The 18,979-nt window shown below is 34.5% G+C and overlaps 2 protein-coding genes across 2 annotated transcripts; both read right to left on the reverse strand.

Annotated features, from left to right (window-relative positions):
- Positions 1-7,878: 7,878 nt before the first annotated feature.
- LOC113347379 (aspartate--tRNA ligase, chloroplastic/mitochondrial-like) lies at positions 7,879-14,428 on the reverse strand. The gene is made up of 14 exons (XM_026591027.1): positions 13,891-14,428; positions 13,680-13,801; positions 12,834-12,945; positions 12,549-12,620; positions 12,061-12,152; positions 11,720-11,840; positions 11,522-11,644; positions 10,893-11,088; positions 10,620-10,807; positions 10,424-10,495; positions 9,710-9,808; positions 9,505-9,585; positions 8,550-8,607; positions 7,879-8,195 (listed from the first exon to the last, which is right to left on the reverse strand). Exons 1-14 carry the CDS (start codon positions 14,386-14,388, stop codon positions 8,023-8,025), a joined length of 2,007 nt encoding a protein of 668 aa, XP_026446812.1. The 5' UTR covers positions 14,389-14,428; the 3' UTR covers positions 7,879-8,022.
- An 821-nt stretch (positions 14,429-15,249) lies between these two features.
- LOC113350847 lies at positions 15,250-18,667 on the reverse strand. Its single transcript, XM_026594956.1, has 5 exons — positions 18,106-18,667; positions 17,159-17,979; positions 16,677-17,048; positions 15,367-15,651; positions 15,250-15,273 (listed from the first exon to the last, which is right to left on the reverse strand). The coding sequence occupies exons 1-5, from the start codon at positions 18,665-18,667 to the stop codon at positions 15,250-15,252; spliced, it is 2,064 nt and encodes a 687-aa protein (XP_026450741.1).
- Between the last annotated feature and the right edge of the window lie 312 nt (positions 18,668-18,979).

Raw genomic sequence — 18,979 nt, forward strand, 5'->3', positions numbered from 1 at the left:
ATTCCGATTTTGCGTTACACGAGATTTTGTAACGCAAACCACTTTCCTTGGTTTTCAGTTTTTGAGTGTGTAAATACCCGAAGCATTTCTGTCATACTTAGTGGATCACCTTGCAGAACCTATAAGCCTATCAAAGGTGTTGTTTTTTCATGTTCATTGTTTATTTATAAACGAAAAAGTTAAATGTGGACGTCGACCAATTCTCCCCACCGTTAGATTAAGATACCAGTGTCTCACTAGGAACTTAAAAACCCATCCCTACCAATCATGTGGTGCATGGAAAGGTTCACCAATTGCTCCACCCATAGGCAAGTTGATTTATAAACATGGTTCAAAATTTTTTGCATAATGATCATATTCCGAAATGAATGAAAAAGATATACTCCCTCCGTTTTTCATTAACTGTCTTAATTGATAAAGTCAATAAATTAAGGGAGTTGTAAAAAATTTCACGACTAACCCTATTAAATGCTATATTATTACTAAAACTAATATAAAGAGGAAATATTAACAAACCAAGAAGCCGCCTATTTCGTAATTGAATATCAAAGGAAATTATTAATAGCCCAACTTTATGGATAGATTCCTAAGTCGTTGGAAGTGTCAACCCAGAAAAGCTTCACTCATGTATCAAAAGACAATTGAATTAAAACTTTAAGAGAAATTGTTGAATAACCAAAACAATTACAAGCTTTAGCCTAAACAGAAGATGGCTTAATAAGATCCACCGTTAATAAGTTGTTGTAGTACTAGTTAGTACTCCCTCCGTTCCATTTTAGATGATGTTTTAGGGATATATTTTTGTTTCACAATACTTGAAAGTTTTCACATTTTTCACAAAACTACCAATGACACCCTTACATTTTGTCTTGGAATTACAAGTTTTTTTTTAAATGCACTAATAGCAATTAATGTTTGAAGACTTTTATCAAGGGTATAGATGGAAAACCTTCACATCTCTCTCCATTTCTTAATCCGCGTGAAAACTCCAAAAACATCATCTAAAATGGAACGGAGGGAGTATTAAAAAATATAAATCGGGTAATATTATTGTTTTTTGAAATGTTTTGAGAAAATAAAAACAAAGATATCTTGGTAGAAGCCCTATTAGAAATTTTATAGATGTTCATATATATTTTTATTTAAAAAGAAAATGACGATTAATATGAAAGATATTTGAATAAATTTATTTTCCTTATATATGGTTATCCTATTTAAGATTTTGGATTGAATTTATATTAAAAATGATTTTATGATTATAAACATGTCTATCTATATTATAAGGGACAATGGTGTTTTTCCATATGGACGGTTATCTACATTTGGGACACATAAAGGACAGTTAAGATTTAAGTTTTTCAATCTACATTTTTATCATATAAAGAAGGGTTGAGATTGAGCCCCAGATTTAAGATTTTCAATCTACATTTTTAACATACAAATAGTGATCTAGATTGTGCCACATATTTAATAAGTTTTTGAATTTCCTCTCCACCCTCTTAATGTCATTTATTTGGGAGTTACTTTTCTCATTTAATGCAAAATTATTTATTTGATTATAAATTAAATTTTCTTTTAACTTAATCAATTTCATAATCAAAATCTACTACATTTTTATCATATAAAGAATGGTGGTGCCTCATGCCTAAATTTTTTTCCTCTCCACCCTCTTAATGTCATTTATTTGGGAGTTACTTTTCCCATTTAATACAAAACTATTTCTTTGATTATAAATTAAATTCCATTTTAACTTAATCTCTTTCATAATCAAAATCTATATTTTTAGCATATAAAGAATGGTGGTGCCTCATGCCTAAATTCTTTAGTCATATATGCAATTTGATTTCTTTTTGTTTCTATTCATTAATATTGTATTTTGTGATCTGGATTTTGTTTATTCGTTTGCAATTAAAAGATATTCAAATATGATTGTTCTCCATTCATTTTTACTCTTATATTAGGTTTCCTATTACCCATATCATTTAATCTTTTTTTTTTACGTTGTCCAATTTAAATTTGACTTCTTCGGCTAAAATCAAGAAGATTTTCAAGGAGTGAAAAATATTAACGAAGAAAGCCCCGATTCCATTGTTATTGCCCTTAGAATTTTTAAATGTTTTTTTTAACTGTATTGCTACTTCATATGGAGAGTTTCAGCCTCTTATTTGGACTATGTCATGTACATGTTGGTATCAAATTGATTGCGGATTCCTGATTAATATTCTTTTTCTTTATATTATATGAACCTTGAAATTACATCTCTTCATACGGTGCAGGCATATCTTAAGGATTTTATGTTTTTGCTTGCTTTTTTTTGGAAAATGTCAGACAAAATACATTTCCGAGAAACAACCATTTTGGTTTTTTGTATACTGTTTATGGCGTGGATCGTTAAAAGCCTTCGCATTAGATTTATAGAGCATTATTGTCTATGAATCTGACAATAAGCAAAAGTTTTACTAACACGAAATCTGAAGGAAAGCCGTTTTTAAGATCCATACTTTCCCACCCTAGCTCGTATATGATAAAGTACGAGGGGAAAACATGTCTATAAACATAGGACGGATAGAAAAGAAATACCAAAATAGAATATAAGACGAAGGGAGTATATCAGTTGAAGAATAAAAGTGGAAGATGTGTAATATTCAGTTATTTGATTAACTTGCACGAGAAAAATACTTCACTGCTTTATTGGATTAACTCACATAAAATCAGTGCTTCTGATCAAGCGCCAACATTTGCGTCAAAACAGTTTCTACCTCAAATATTACATAATTGTAAACATGAGTGAAATGTTGAATACCTACAATTAACTCTGCCCAAAACATAAATTCTCTATATAAAAACAGAGTTTTTTTAAGCGACGTGGTTAACCGGAGCTTCTGCTTGATTCTGGCGCCACCATATTTTATTTTTGGTAATATTATAATTTACAACTAATCACATAAAATAAAAAAAATTACCTAAACAATCATAAAATTTCACAATATTGCCAAAAATATATTCAAAAATTGTTTTGCATACATTTAATCCTAATTTAAAGGGTAATTATATAAATCAAAATTCACAAAAAAAAAATCACATCTGATTATTAATTGTTCGTTATGATCTCATCAAAAAATTATATCGATAAATAAAATTATAGAAAATAATTCAATGTCCAATGTCCGATTACATTTTTTACGGATAAAAAACTAATCTTAATTATAATTCTAATCTACTAAAATCAACCCCAATAACTACAATGTCACTAATAAAATTTAAAAAAAAAATGATTGGCTGCAATTGCATTATTACAATCTAAAAAATCTTTGATCAAATTCAGAAGAATGATTGGGATTTAAAATCCAAATACCTGTATACCGAAGAATTAATTCTTCCTCTTTTGCGAATAAGTTAATTATCAATCCTGTCCAATAGTAAAAATACAAAATCGGGAGCATTTAAATAGAACATTAAGAAGAAGAAATCGAATCAAACATTAAGAACCAGAAATTAAATCAAAATAGGCGGAATAAACAAGAATGAATGGTTTTCTTTAATATTTTCTTAATATTATTGATTGTATACTTTTTATTTTTATTTCTAAAACTAGACGTGTAGTTTTTTTTTTGGAAATAAAGAAATTTTATTTTATTTTTGACTCAAAACATAATTATATTGGCCAGAAAATATTATTTTTATAAATTTCAAAACAAACTATCCAAAATAAGAGTTTTTAATTAGGTAAAAGTATACTTAATTTTGTTCATTTCATAAAAACCAAAAAAATTCTTTTCCTACAAAATGTTCAATATAATTATGATTGTCGTCCAAAAATAGAAAGTTATGGATATTTTTCCATATTCAATATTCTCGATATTCCTAATTCCATAAATATTAATTTTATTCCTAGATTGCATGAAAAGATACTTAACAGCTTTGGACATAATAAATACGCTTACCAAAAACAAATAAAAACCGCAGATTTTTAGGTATTGATTAATGCGATTACCATTTTTTTCTAGCAAAAAAAAAAGAAAAAGATTAATGCTATTATCATAAGGAAATCCTTTTTTTTATGGAATCTGTGGATTTGGTGTCTATATAAAACATTCGTGCAAATGTCAAAACCCGACTACTACGGTTTCTAGGTATTGAGCCAGATTGTTAGGATTTGTTGGATTTTTATTTTTCTTGCGATGAGATTTTGGTTTTCTGTTTGATCTACTTTCATTGGTTGTTTGAAGGTATTGATCATGCACCTGTGGTAGCTATTTAAATCGAGCATCAGTCAAGCAATATCAAGGTATAATTCAACTGATCCATGATCTGCACCTGTTGTAGCTATTTTAAGTCAAGCAATATCAACTCATACATAATTCATTCATGTGAACGTTCTTTTTCACTTTTATTACTTATAATCGAGTTTATTCTAAAACTATTACTGATCGTGTTAATATTGTTTTCAATTTCTGTCTTTTTTTTGTTTTTTTCATTGTGTTCATACGATTGTCCTATGTTTATTTCCTCTTTTAGTCTTTTTGGTAGCTTCGTGGCGCTTAAGAACACGCGTCACTTATCAAGGTAAATCTCCATAATTGGCCATGTTTCTTATATGAGGGTGTTTTTCCCATATTCAAGCTTCTAAATTTTAGACGACCAAGAAAATATTAACTCCTTGGTTAATCCAGTACTCAAACCAGTCGAGAAAGAGGATCCGACAATAAAACCTACAATTAAAGAGGTAATAATTACTAAACTGAGAAAAAAAAAGATTACTAAATTTAGAAAAAAAGATTATTAATATTTTTGGATATGTAAAAAAAATAAAAATATACTTATTACCAAATTAGAAAATAAATTATTGAGATCCTCAAAAATATATACAGGGAAGCTCGTGCCAAAAATATGGATATTTTAGATGTTAGTTAATATCATTTCCAAAAGAAAGTTGTGTTTATTTATCGGTTTGGTAACTCTATTTAAATCATCCGAGCAAAAGAAATACCCTATTATTTCCCATTGATTTTATTTTATAGGATTTTGCTGGTTTTTATTTTTCTTAGAATGTCTAATCCCGTCTATTGTGTTTATTTTGTAGGTACCAAAACTTTAAAATGACACCGTGTCTGATATTGGGGATGCTTCCTTTTCTCTAGCTACTACATATAATAACAGGAAAAAATTTGGGTTTTTTACTCTACTATGTTTGATTTTGATTTTTAGGTTTCTTCTATTTTCTCTCTATGTTCTTATGTATACTGATTCCGATTTTTCGCGATTTTATAGGTGAGGGTTTTCAACGTCATCAGGTATAATTAGGGATTTTAAAAATTGTTGTTTCCACGCTTCTCAACCACAAAGTATATCCATGAAAAACGTTTAATTTTGATATGAAACAGTGTTTAACGACAGAGGTCGGATTTTTGCATTCTTTATATTACTACAAAGGTCACACGAGTTTAATTTAAACTTTCGTTCCTCCAACAACAGGTTATTCTATTTATACATAAGCTCATCATTTCGAAATAGTATAAGCTCATCATTTCGAAATAGTATTAGAGCCCCGTTGTTTAGTATCTTCATAAAATATTAAAGTTAGTATGTGGATGAGCAATTATTTTTTAACTAACTTGTGTTCATTGAGAAATGACAAGTTTTACTGAATGGTTCTATTAAAATCCAATTTCTCTGTTTAGGGAACATTTTCCAATACTATAATGCTGGCCCCGCCGCCAACTATGGGTGATGGCAGGTTCAGAAGCTGGAGTTCAATCATGGGATCAGGTTCAATAAGAGTATTCATCATTTTAATACAAACGTTCAATCATGGGATCAGGTTCAATAAGAGTATTCATCATTTTAATACAAACGAACATTGTTCTCATTATTAGTTCAATTGTTCTTTTTTTTTATGAGGCTAACAACATTCTGTATATATCTAACCTTTTTATGGAATTCTATCGTCGAATCTAACCTTTACATGAAGTTACCAGTTTGATTTGTTACTGCGGCATTATAAACAAATTTATGGGGTAAAAAGTGGGTATAGAAGAAACTCAGATATCTCAGTCGTAAAATGTAACGTCCATACTGGGGGTGATACCTCTCATGTTTTACATCATGATTTCAATAGTGGGCGGACATCCCAGTTTGGATTATTACTTCCCACTAACCTAACCCGACAACAACCTTTGAAGCGTGCCATAAAGGCTTTAACTATCCTTTTTGTGTGCTTGGAATTTCATTAAATGATATGTTTTTTTAGTTTCTCAAGTTTTATTGTGTTTCTTTTTCAATACTAATGTTAATTTTTTTTTCTTTGTGCAGGTTTGCAATGGATTTATAAAATTAGTTAGAAAATATTACTCCATGTGCAGGTTTGTGTGTCAGATTTGTTAATGAAAAAATCTGCCTAGAATAGAGATTTGTTGTTGTACTGTCAATTTAAGAACTTTGATGATATAATGTACTAATAGGTACTTCCCGGGTCTTCATGTTGGTTGTCCCATTAAAGAGAGCGTATTGGATGGTACCTCGACAAACCTATCCTCGGTTCCAGATTTGAAATGTTTGAGATAGCAATCTTAATTAGTTATGTTTAGTTATGTCAATGCACTTTTCTTTTTCTCTCCTGAATTTTTGTAACATATAACCTTAATGTTTGTGTATTCTATATATAAAAATGGATATTATTTGGGCGTGGAGACTGGAAGTTTTGTAAATTGGCTAATAATGCATTTCGAAATCCACATTGCCTAGAAAAAATCTTGCAGACAAAGCGAATGGTAGTGGTGGATGTTCATTCTATATGTAGAGCAATTTCGCAATTACAAGAGTTGCTTTAATTTTTGTAAACGTGGAGTGTTCCTTTGACTTGATAATTGTGAATGGGAATGTCTAGATTGAAAATGGAGGTATTTTTTACTGTAAACTTTTTGTGGTTTTGTATGGTTAGTCAAATGTGATGCATGTTTTTATGGGAATCATTTTTAAAAAAATTTCATTCAATAATTCATGCATCAAACCTTGGGTAGATCCATGAAAACTGGGATTACGTTGTTGACTCCCGAACAAGCAAGAGCAAACCATTTAAAGCGTATGATAAGAAACAAACGAATACCCATATAACAATGATTACATGCATAACTTTTGCTATTTATTATTTTACTCATTGGAAATATTGTTTTCGTGAGGAGAGGAGTGCTCCGAGGGTAGTTCGAAGTTCGAACTCTGGTGAGGAGGTGGAGTGTGAAGTGGTCGAGCATTAATATTCTACGAGTGAGTTGAGGTTTTATTAAGACATTCATTTTTTTTTCCTCTTTAGGAAATCATGAATGGTGTGTCTTTTTATTTTTTGAGCAGATCGATCTTGAACCTACATATAAAACATGCCCAGATTTTAGAGCAATGGTCTGGCCTTTAGAGAAAACTTGCGCATCATTTTTCATAGGGTGATGTTCATCCTCCTCTGCTCAAAGATGCTCATGTATTGTCAAAACCGTGGACAACAGTAAGAAAAATTTAAAAAATTTAAAAGCAAAACTTAAGAATATTTTTTGAGCAGATCGATCTTGGACCTCCATATAACACATGCCTATATTTTAGAAGATGCTCTGGCCTGTCACCCGTGGAGAAAACCATTACATCGTTTTTCAAAGGGTAATGTTCAACCTCCTCTGCTATATATGTATAATTCTATTTTGGGTTTTCAAAGGGTAATGTTTTTCAAAACCGTGGATAACAATAAGAAAAATTTAAGAGATTCATTAGAGTAAACAATTCTATTTTGGGTTTTACGTGATCGATCGGGATGTCGACAGGTTCATGATGTTAACAAAGGTTGGAGGCTATATATGTACAAAATTCAAGGAAGCCATCACCACAAGATCGGGATTTCCAGGATTTGCTCGGCATTTTAGCCTTTTCCAGTCTTTTTTTTTTATTAACTTTTTGCACACTAAGATATTAAATTTGTGAAAAGAGTATCATCTTATTGGTTACCCGATGCACGGGTGAGAAACTAGTCTTAAGAAAAATCTATTTACTACAAGAATATGAGAGATCCTTCAATTGTTGTGGATCTACCTCTGAGGGAGTTCTAGTCAACGCACATTGTGCAGTAGTGGTTTTCGGGAAAGCTATCACATCTCTGATGGAACTAGCACCTGCCATCAGCATCACCAATCTGTCCAGCCCAAAAGCAATTCCCCCTGGATCAAAGCATCAGAGGCATTTATCAGTATCCAAAGCATAGAACGTTCTACCATGTATCTGCCACCTCAGCAACAAGCTCATGAAGAAAATCTAGTTGGCTTGAAAATGATATAGCAATATACACAACAACTAAATAATGTACAAACGCATCAAATTCCAGGACACCAGGCTTTGATAACAATTGGTTTCATAGCTTACAACTAATACATGAAATGGCCATGCCTTAGACGAAATGGCCACTGCAACATTGTAAATTATGACACCTACATTTTTCCTCTTGTGATGTGTATTCGTGTTTTCAATCATTTAGTCAATATAGTGTACAGGAGTAACGTTCAGCTTTTCCATACCATGTGGAGGAGCCCCCATATCCAAAGCCTCGAGAAGATATCCAAACTGTTCTTCTGCCTGCGAAATTCATCTCCAACAAAATTAGGAAAAAACTCAAAAAACCCCAATTGTGTTATGCATTAAAGTGATAAAATCTTTTGACTATAGGACCCATTGATCTTAAACGAAATCCATTTATACTTTGACACCAAAAGCTTTCAGCTTCAATAAAATTTCAGTTTTTTGCATCAAAGGTAAAACATAAAGTCTCACCAACTAATGACAATACTTAAATAAATTTCCAAAAGGGAATACGCATGTAGCAGCAAGAAAAGAAACAATGACGGAATTTCAAAAAGTTTGACTAGGGTCTCTCAACTTTTTACTCCTTTCCAATTTTTAAGTAGAAATATCATAAAAAACCTAATCTTTTCCCCAAGACTTGATTCAAAACATTGAGTGAACCAAAAATGATTGCGGATCAAGTATAAAGAATCCCACATGCAGTCCAGACATGCCTAAAAAAGGGCCAACAGAATTTCTTGTTGGCCAAACCAACCCCTGTTACTCGATTTTCCAACTCACCACCACAAACAAATTTAACTGTCTTTCATCAACTTCCATCATGTTCATCATCAGGCTAATAAGATGGCTGTCAATTACACAATTTTTCCCGAACAATACCCAGCATCTTAATGGAGAAGTGACTTTTGCAACCTTTACGTATGGTGTTTCAGTCAGAAAGCAAACATACAGATCATAATAAGAGCATTAAGTATGAAACAAAAAGTAACACCTTAATACATGATAATTTTTCTATGCATGAAACCTTTTCTATGCATGATACTTTTTCTTAATTGATCAAATCTCGTAAATCAATTCCAAATATAAAAACAGAAAACTGCTCCCACATTGGCAAACATGAGCAAGGAAAAATGCTAACGCCACAGGAGAAAAAATGCAGAAGGGATTCACCTGCTCGGGTGTTATGCCAACAATTTCCAGAACCTTTTCTTGGACCTCGCGCTTAAAAATCCTAAGACTCCCTCCCCCAATCTGATAACACCATAACAACAAGTGGCGTCTCTCGTTAACAACTTTTGAAGGCATATCTAAGGTCGGAGCTGAACCATTGGAATTACATTCAACAAACTCAAGAGGAGAACAACAGTTGGCATACCTCAACACCATTATAAACCATATCATAAGCCAGAGCACGAGCCGAGGAAAGGTCTTCCATGTCATCCGGATTTGGTGCGGTGAAAGGATGATGTAATGCCTGCAAACAACTCTGTTTAATTAACCGAAAGTATAGAAAAAAGTCACAGAGAAGAAACATGTTTAGAATAATTAACCTGCCTTGAGTTGAAAAAAAAAACATAATATATCATTTCCTGTATTTTATCCTTATACTTCTCAAGTGAGGAGGGTGGTTGACTCAGTTTGAGGCCCTCGGAACCTTAATTTGGACAAAAACAGGCCATAGCAGACATAGGGTAGCCATCTTCAGGTATCAAGAAGGCTTCCAACCTCTCCCAAGTGATCTTCCACAGCCACATCAGATGTATTTTGATTGACAAACCCTTCACTAGATAATGACAGAGCTAGCTAATCTTCGGATGTTAACAGTTCCATTCACATTTCCAAAGAAGAATATTTGGCTTTTAATCCGTAATAATGAACGATTAAACCTAGTGAATCTTTACTTATTTCAAAAAAAAATATCAGATCACTAAATCGAAACAAAAATAAAATTTGGAAAGTATCTATTCGATGTTTTACAACATTCGTATAACGCAAGACCGAAGAGGGACATGAACTACAGCTGAATTGAACACTGAACAATATATTGACATTGAAAAATATTGAAAATAACTAGAATTTTGAAACACACCTCAAAAATCTCCTCCGAACTATTCCACTCGAACATCGGAAAATCAGTCACCCATAATATTGAATGCACCGACTGCATCAGAAAATTAATGACTTACTTACATGTGTGCGTGCGTTAGAGAGAGAGAGAGAGAGAGAGAGAGAGAGAGAGAGAGAATAAAAACGCGCCAACTGTGCAAGCTCAAGGGCAGACTTACCGTGTCAACTAATTCGAGCTCATGCGCTATGAAAACTCGAAGGCGATCCAGAGTTTTATTAACCGATGTGTGGTCACCCAACGCAAACAAGATGAGATCACCTGAACTTGCAGAAACTTGTTTCAGCAACTGCTCTTTACTACTGGGGTCCAGACTTGACGCCAAAGCAGCAATTCCTTCAATCTCCCCTGAAATAGAAATGCTTACTCATCAGCCACGGAAAGATAATATACTATATTTAACAGAGGATGAATATAGAAGTCAATATTTTACCATTGTCCAAGACCTTGAGGAAAGGTAAACCCAGAGATCCAGATTTCATTGCTTGACGGTACAAGTCACCCTTCTTAAGAGCAGTGTTTGAGTACTTCTTTGAACCTGATGGCACACATAATGCTTTAATAATTCCACCACTTGCTAAGCAATCTGAAAAGACCTTGAAACTGGTTTGCGAGAAAACACTGGATACCTGCTTTCATGGAAAGGCATTCCACAATAAGTGACTAAAAGCAGAAATTATGTCCCAAAGCTTAAAGGATATCTTTCATAATTTCTCATATGAAGGGGTGTTTCTTCGTTTCATTGAAACATTAGTAACTTAGTTAAGCACTGATTATTTTGTCTGTGACACTAAGCCAGCAAACGTTTACCACTTCCACCTATCAGGAAGCATGCCAAACCAGAGATAGCTTTTGGAATCTAACCAGCTGGAAGAAGTATACATTTGCAAAACAAATCAAATCTGAGCAGGCATATGGACGAATTGCCCTCTAGGGTGCACATGGAGATGATCATGGCTTATTTCTTCCTAATAGTCAACTGTAAGCAAAAATAAAAAAAATCGAGTATTTTTGTCTCCAATCTTGAAGCTTGAATTCATGAACTATCAATGATGAACTTACATCTTTCAACTCAAGATCAAAACGAGTGTCTGGCCTGTCTGATCCGTATCGATTCATTGCTTCTGAATATGTAAGCCTTGGGAAAGGGTTTGGCAGTTGGATATCTTTCACTACTTTGAAAACCTGCACGAATATAATACATTAGACTAGTTACACTGATCATAGTTATAAGCATCCAAAATGAACAAAATTACTAACATGTCTTATCAAATCTTCATTAAGTTTCAGCATATCTTCCAACGGCATGAAAGCTAATTCCATATCTAGTTGTGTGAACTCTGGTTGCCTATCGGCCCTTAAGTCTTCATCTCGGAAACATCTGCAAAGAGAACAAATGATGGTGAACCTGTAGCATGTATTTGATTATAAGACCTAATATTTCGTAATCTTAATTGTATAGAACTAAAAGACCATCATGTCTAGCCAGTGAAATTGATCCCAGAGTTCCTCATGAAATAACCTTAACATGTGTAGCTATTTGAAAAATTGTTGCAAAAATAGATCATGCTCAGCTCAAACAAGTAGTGATAGCACAATACCTGGCTATTTGATAATATTTGTCAAATCCGGAGACCATCAGCATTTGCTTGAACAACTGTGGGCTTTGAGGTAAAGCGTAGAATGTTCCTGGCTTCATAAAAAATACTGAACTAAATCAGGGCGGCAGTCATGAATCACGAAATACTAGCAATATCCGAAAACTAAACTGGTCGGTTTGTTGTCTACCAAAGGGATCCACTGTTTATATCCTGATTACAAATAGTCGGCAGAAAGTTCTACCAATACCTGAGTCAATACAGAGTTAAGGGAGTACCAAAACAAACTCAGCGGCTTTGTGATAGCCACGTAAACTTACTGAAGAAATATACATACATCGGTATGTTGTAATGAAAACTTCTAAGGTGCTAATAGATGTAAACATGTTTTCTATTAATTGAAACAGTAAACAATCAGGTAGACCAATTTGATAATGTACCTTTTCAAGAGTTTCAACAAAAACAGAAATGGCAAATGATTAACCACATACCTGAACTCGTGAAGGCACGAGATAGTCCCGGGCACCTTCAGGAGTGGATCTGGAGAGTATTGGAGTCTCGATCTACCTTACAACCATGAGATAGTCAGGATGATGAGAACATGAACAAGAAAAAATAGGGGAGAAATTAAGATGGTGAAGGGGGAGTTGTCGAAAGTAAGAGAAAAACAATTGCCATCTAGAAGATACAATTTAAGCAGTTTCCAACGGTGATCTCAATAAATACTGATGCACTTACTAAATATAAACATTAACTGAAAGTTAATCTTTTGATACCTCCACAAATGAATGTTCATCCTCCAGGTAACGTCGGATGACCTTGAGCACTTTATGTCGCAACAGTAGGTTGGAGGTCATTTGTTGCCGGCGCAAATCCAAGCATCGATATCTAGCATCATTAACATGAATTTTCAAAACAAGAACCAAACGATCATGCAACAATTATCTATCAAGCCAATAATGCACTACGAATGAGAACCCTTGATCAGCTGTAGCGGATACATTACAAAAATTTGCACCCCGTGAATCATTCATTGCATTACAAAATTGCACAAAAATCTTGCATCACGGCAACTGTTTAGCAACTAGAGCATGTAAATTGGGGTCTTTTAACAATATCTTACAATTGAAAACTTAATGCAAAGACTTTCACAAACTTTATTAGCTTTGCTGTTTAGCAATACTTCCGAACTCAAGGTCAGATCGCTTAAATTTTAGTTCTTTCAGGCATATGTTAGCATACCTAGTGCAACACCAACCATACACAAATATTGAGCTTATCATGAGCCAACAAGCTGGCCATCCTATTTAGAGATGTGAGAGGTGTAATAATTGTATTAACTTTTGTAAATATGGTGAAAAGTTGCAAGTTAGAAACAAGATGAAAGAACACGAACATTAACTAAAACAGTCATATTACAGATTGTTTTCACATGCCACTTGGTTCGCAAAAATATAATCCTAATATTTATCATCTGTGTGAATCAGGTCACAAAATATAAGTCCCATACAGTCCAATTTGAACTTCTATTGTAATATGATATAGTTGCCAGGATTGGGGAGTACCAATCTCTTAGATATGGAAAAAGAAAAAATCAAGTGAGACAACATTAAACCAGATACCTTAAACGAATCTCCTCTGAGCTATCCTTTGCTTTTTCTTTTTTCACATCATCCCCCATTGTAACCAAGAAAGGTAATTTGCATTTCACAGAATTCAATATTCTAACATTCTCTGCCGTTACCTATAATCATAGAAAATCAAACACTCTAAGAAACCTATGGCGATATTAAGTACAGTGAAACAGATTAATGTACAGAAACACTTCAATACCTCTAAAATGCCCGTCTTCATCTTGTTATTAACAGATTCACCTGGTCTAGATCTAACAATACCTTCCACAGCAACAACATATTCAAGTGCAAGCTTATTAACAATAGAATGAGTTTCAGGAAACTCGTTGGGAAGAGTTGTAACTTGAACAATTCCAGTATGATCTCTAAGATTAATAAATGTCACACCACCGTGAATCCTATGAAGTGCAACCCATCCACAGAGACGGACTCGTTTGCCAATATCATCAACTGACAAATTCCCACATAGATTGGTTCTATTAACCCATTCTAGTGAATCATTGCTAGGGCTTAGGACAGGTTTTGTATCAGAAATTAGGGTTTCTGATGAAGAAGTAGCAACACAAAGTGTAGATAGTCTTCTTCTGGTGGGAATAGAGAGAAAGTGACGGTAGAAAGGTAAAGCTAAAGATGGGAGTTGCTTGGAACGGACGACAATGGCGGGTAAAGCTCGAAGGAGAACCAGAGAGGAAGACATTAGTGGATTCTGTTGGGTGGGACAATGCTGAAATCTCTTTGGGTTCAACTCGTTATCTAGTTTTCCCCCAAGGTTTTGTCGGCAGAGCTCAATTGGATTTTGGCACCCAAGGGCAACTCCTACGTCTGAATTTTAGTGGATATTTGCGGGGACATTTTGCCACCGATTTTTTTTTTTTTTTTATAAGCAAAGGCCTTCAACAAGGTTAATGGTCCTCCTCAAGTGTTGGAAGAATCCAAACAGCGGGTTTAGACCAGTACATGGTAGAATTGTTTTGTTTAGCCCACGGAGCAAGCTCATAAGCTGCAAAATTACAAACTCTAGGTTGGAAACTAAAAATACAAGCAGATAACTTAGTAGAGAAAAATAGAATGTCTTTAAAGATAGCATCCGTCCTTGTATCTCCATCGAAATTTCCTGCTGAAAATTGGTCGATTAGAGCTTTCGCATCACTTTCTATGATCATGTGAGATAGATGTTGTTCCACAGCTTTCTTTAGGACTACCCAAATTGATCTTGCTTCAGCTTCTTCAGCAGAGTGAACATTAAAGACTATGGAAGCATAAAAGGTTGCTTTTTTTGTGAAGTCTCACATCACATACCCTGCACCATTTGCTCCAGAGACAATATCAAAGGCACCGTCAGTATTACATTTAATCCAACCAAAAGAGGGGGGATCCATTTATCACAAATACTGACAGGCAAGGTAGTGGGGATAGTCAGACTAGGATTCCTAGACTTCCTAGTGAGAAGCATAGCTCTAGCTCTAGCTAAGACAACATTGAAGTTCTCCTTAATTACTTGGAAAATAAGGTTATTTTTACTGGTCCAGAGGGACCATAGGATAGCCACAAAGAGACATTAATCATCCTCAGACAGTTTAGACTGAGTGTCAATTAACCAGAAAAGAAGCTAGTCAATAAAAGATTTGTTCTGAAAAAATTGAGTGTTGATATTGAAATCAGAAATAAACCAGACCTTACTAGCAAAGGGGCAAGTGACCAAAGCATGCATGATAGTTTCTTGAGGATCAGAACATCTAGGACAATCCACACTATGCATAGGCATTCTAGTGTGAATGACAGTTCTAGAGGGCAAAACATTTCTAGCTTCTCTCCAAAGAAAGACCTGTATTCTATAGGGTACTCTAACTTTCCAAATACACCTCCAAAGGTTTTTAGAAGGGGAATGCCTAAGGCCTCTGAGCCCCAAATAGGCAGATTTAGAAGAAAATTTGTCATTCTTTGAAAGATCCCAGGCCCTCTGTCAGGAGTGCAAAGCTGGCTTAAGGGAATAGAGATAATCTTCTGGACAAAAGCATTATCAAAATGGGTGTTAAGTCTAGACACATACCAACTTCTAGTTTGGGAGTCAATAAAATAAGCAACTTTGATACTAGGATCAGGAGGGACAAGAGGGTTGGGTATGGCATAACCCAAAGAAGGGATCCATTTATCACACCATGGGTCAATAAATTGACCATCCCCAACAATCCAGGAAATAAAGGGTTTTATAAGCTCGTTGATATCATGCAGACACTTCCAAGTCCAAGAGCAGTTGGCAGTGCATTTAGCATTCAAAAAGTCAGTTTTAGGAAAATATTTAGCTTTAAGAACAGTGGCCATTAAACAATCAGGATTCTCTAAGATTCTTCAGGCATTCCTAGAAAGCATTGCTAGGTTGTTTAATTCAGCCTTTCTGAAACCTAGACCTCCTTCATCTTTGGGGAGCATAAAATATCCCACCCAAGGAGGTGCAGCTTTCTATCCTTAGGATCTAAGGTTTCCCCCCACCAGAACTTGCAGAGATGAGAGTCCATTTGTTTACAAAGGTATGTTGGAATAAGAAAAGCTCTCATTTGAAAAATAGGAATATCTTGGCCAATGTGCTTCACTAGAGTAGTTCTAGCAACTTGAGATAAAAGCTTATGAAGCCAGATAGAAATCCTGGTATCAATCAATAGATTAGAGAATACCCCATACGGGTCTGAATTTTGGAAACTTGGAACACAGTGGGAGTGCCAAGATATTTTTCTCCCAAATCTCTGCTTTGAATATCTAAGATATTAGCCAAAATAGCTTTCCTATGTTCAGGGATCTTTCTGCTAAACAAAATACCAGATTTTTCAAAATTTATTTCTTGCCCAGACGTTAAGCAATATTTTTGAAGATAATATTTTATGATTTGAAATTTTTTAAAATAGCTTTGGAAAATAAAAGAGAGTCATCAGCAAACAAAAGATGAGTCATTTCAGGAGCATCTTTACACACTTTTATGTCTTCTAATACCCCTTTCTTATGGAGGCTATCAATGTAGGAAGAGAGGGCCTCAGAACAGATGATATAAAGATAGGGAGAAAGAGGGTCTCCCTGCATTATCCCTCTCTCAGGTTGAAAGAAACCAGGAGGATTACCATTAAGAAGGACAGAGTAGGACACAGTAGAAACACACTGGTTTATCAGTTTAATCCAGTGGTTAGAAAGACCCATTTTAGTTAAAACTTTTTCCAAGAAACCCCATTCTAGCTTATCATAGGCCTTAGACATATCAAGTTTAATGGCAGTTATGCCCTCAACTTTATCATTATGATTGACTGCATGAATGACCTCATTAGCTAGAAAAATATTGTCAGAAATGCTCCTCTTGGAGATAAAAGCACTCTGGTTTTGAGAAATAATATTGTTCATAAAAGGTTTCAGTCTGTTGGCCAAGGTTTTAGAAAAAAATTGTAAATGAAATTACAGAGGCCAATGGGCCTATACTGAGTTACCAATTCAGCAAGAGGGACTTTGGGAATGAGAGCTACAATGGTATGATTAAAAACCTTGGCAATGTTACTAGTTCTAAAACAGGTTTGAGTCATATCAACAACAACATCTCCCACAATATTCCAATGTTTTTGGTAAAATTGGCCAGTGAACCCATCAGGACCAGGGGCCTTCTTCCCACCCATTTGGAAGATAGCATTCTTAATTTCCTCTGGGGTAAGAGGCATATTTAAAGAGATATTGTCTTCTTCTAAGAACTTAACAGGGAGGTCAGCAAGAATTTCATCTTGAAATTGCTGAGGGTGAGAGGAATAAAGGCCTTTAAAATAATCTATGAAAGAATTTCCAATACTATCTCTATCAGTTAGAATAATATTTGAAGAGTTTTTTATCCAGCTGATGGCATTTATTTTTCTTCTAAAGAGAGTTACTCTGTGGAAATATGGTGAGTTTCTGTCACCTTCCAAGAGCCAGACTTCTCTAGATTTGTCTTTCCAATATAACTCCTCCAAATTATACAGATATTCTAGCCTAGCTTTTAGTCTAGAAGTATTACTAGTATCAGTTGGATTAGAAATTTGGAGATCACCAAATTCTTTACTAATGGTAGATATATTAGTTTGAATATTACCAAAGGAAGACTTATTCCAATCTCTTAGACCTTTCTTGGTACTCAAAATCTTAGCTTTAAGTTTGTAGGCAGGGGAACCTACCACATTAACAGACCAAGAATTTGATATAATGTCTCTGCAAGTAGGATCCTCTATCCACATGGCCATAAAATGGAAAGGTCTAGGCATGCAGATATCCCCATAATTAAATCCTATATGCATGGGAAAATGGTCAGATGAGTCCCTAGGAAGATTTTTGACACAAAGTTTTGGAAAAAGGTCTTCAGATGTTTGGTTGATAAGACATCTATCTAATCTTTCTAGGATTAAATCAGGACCTTGTTGCATATTGGACCATGTAAACCTAGGTCCAGAAAAACCAGGATCATGCAAATTGAAAACAGAACAAAAGTTCCTAAGATTTTCAAAATCAGGGTCATCAACTTCTAGACCACCATTTTTATCCTCAGTTCCTAAAAGGGCATTAAAATCTCCTATAAAGAAATCTGGTTCATCTAAAGGAACATTAGTCTGTTGACATTGTTGTTCCCAAAAAGCTTGTCTTAGACTACTGTTTGGTTCACCATATATGAAGTGTATATGACAGGTCTTAGAATGGATAATGTCAGCAGTGGTAACATAGATTCCCCTCATACTGGATGAAATGATATTGAGGTGGACTTCTTTCTTCCAAGAAAAAGCAAGACTACCACTTCTACCCACACTGGGAACATTAAAGGTGCAGGGGAAACCCATATTTCTCAGTTTTCTATCTGCCATGTCTTTGTTCATTTTAGTCTCAGAGAGGAAGATAATGTCAGGGTTGACATTCTTACAAAGTAATTTAAGCTCTTTATTAGCCGATTTTTTACCAGAACCACGAAGATTCCAAGCAATCATGTTGATATTATTAACGGGGAAATGATTTATGGCATGTTGAGCCGTATCAATTAAAGGGGATGGTTGAGAATGGTTTACCTGGGTGTAAAGTCGGATCCACCACCAAGAGGAGCACTGGTATCGTCACCATTTGGAGAAGTACTTTGGGAGGAATTGAGACTACAAGTAGCAGCTTTGAGAGGGGAATTATTGCGGACATCATTGTTGCTTTGGGAATTATCAGCAGGTATATTATAGCTTCCAAAAGTGTTGAAGACGGGTTGGGTATTGAGGGAGCAAGTAGAAAGATCAATGGCTGGTAGTTCTCCCAAT

Source organism: Papaver somniferum, chromosome 2 (assembly GCF_003573695.1).
Source record: "Papaver somniferum cultivar HN1 chromosome 2, ASM357369v1, whole genome shotgun sequence".
NCBI lineage: Eukaryota > Viridiplantae > Streptophyta > Magnoliopsida > Ranunculales > Papaveraceae > Papaver > Papaver somniferum.

What these genes read in the sequence shown, in the direction of transcription:
- LOC113347379 (XM_026591027.1), bottom strand. Translation starts at nt 14,388, where the DNA reads ATGTCTTCCTCTCTGGTTCTCCTTCGAGCTTTACCCGCCATTGTCGTC. An exon ending in AAATATTATCAAATAGCCAG is followed by an intron (nt 11,841 to 12,060) that starts GTATTGTGCTAT and finishes TTCTCTTTGCAG; the next exon opens with ATGTTTCCGAGATGAAGACT. An exon ending in TTGGCATAACACCCGAGCAG is followed by an intron (nt 8,608 to 9,504) that starts GTGAATCCCTTC and finishes TGAATTTCGCAG; the next exon opens with GCAGAAGAACAGTTTGGATA.
- LOC113350847 (XM_026594956.1), bottom strand. Translation starts at nt 18,667, where the DNA reads ATGATTGCTTGGAATCTTCGTGGTTCTGGTAAAAAATCGGCTAATAAA. An exon ending in ATAGCCTCCATAAGAAAGGG is followed by an intron (nt 15,652 to 16,676) that starts GTATTAGAAGAC and finishes CACTCCTGACAG; the next exon opens with AGGGCCTGGGATCTTTCAAA. An exon ending in CTTGCCCCTTTGCTAGTAAG is followed by an intron (nt 15,274 to 15,366) that starts GTCTGGTTTATT and finishes ATTGACACTCAG; the next exon opens with TCTAAACTGTCTGAGGATGA.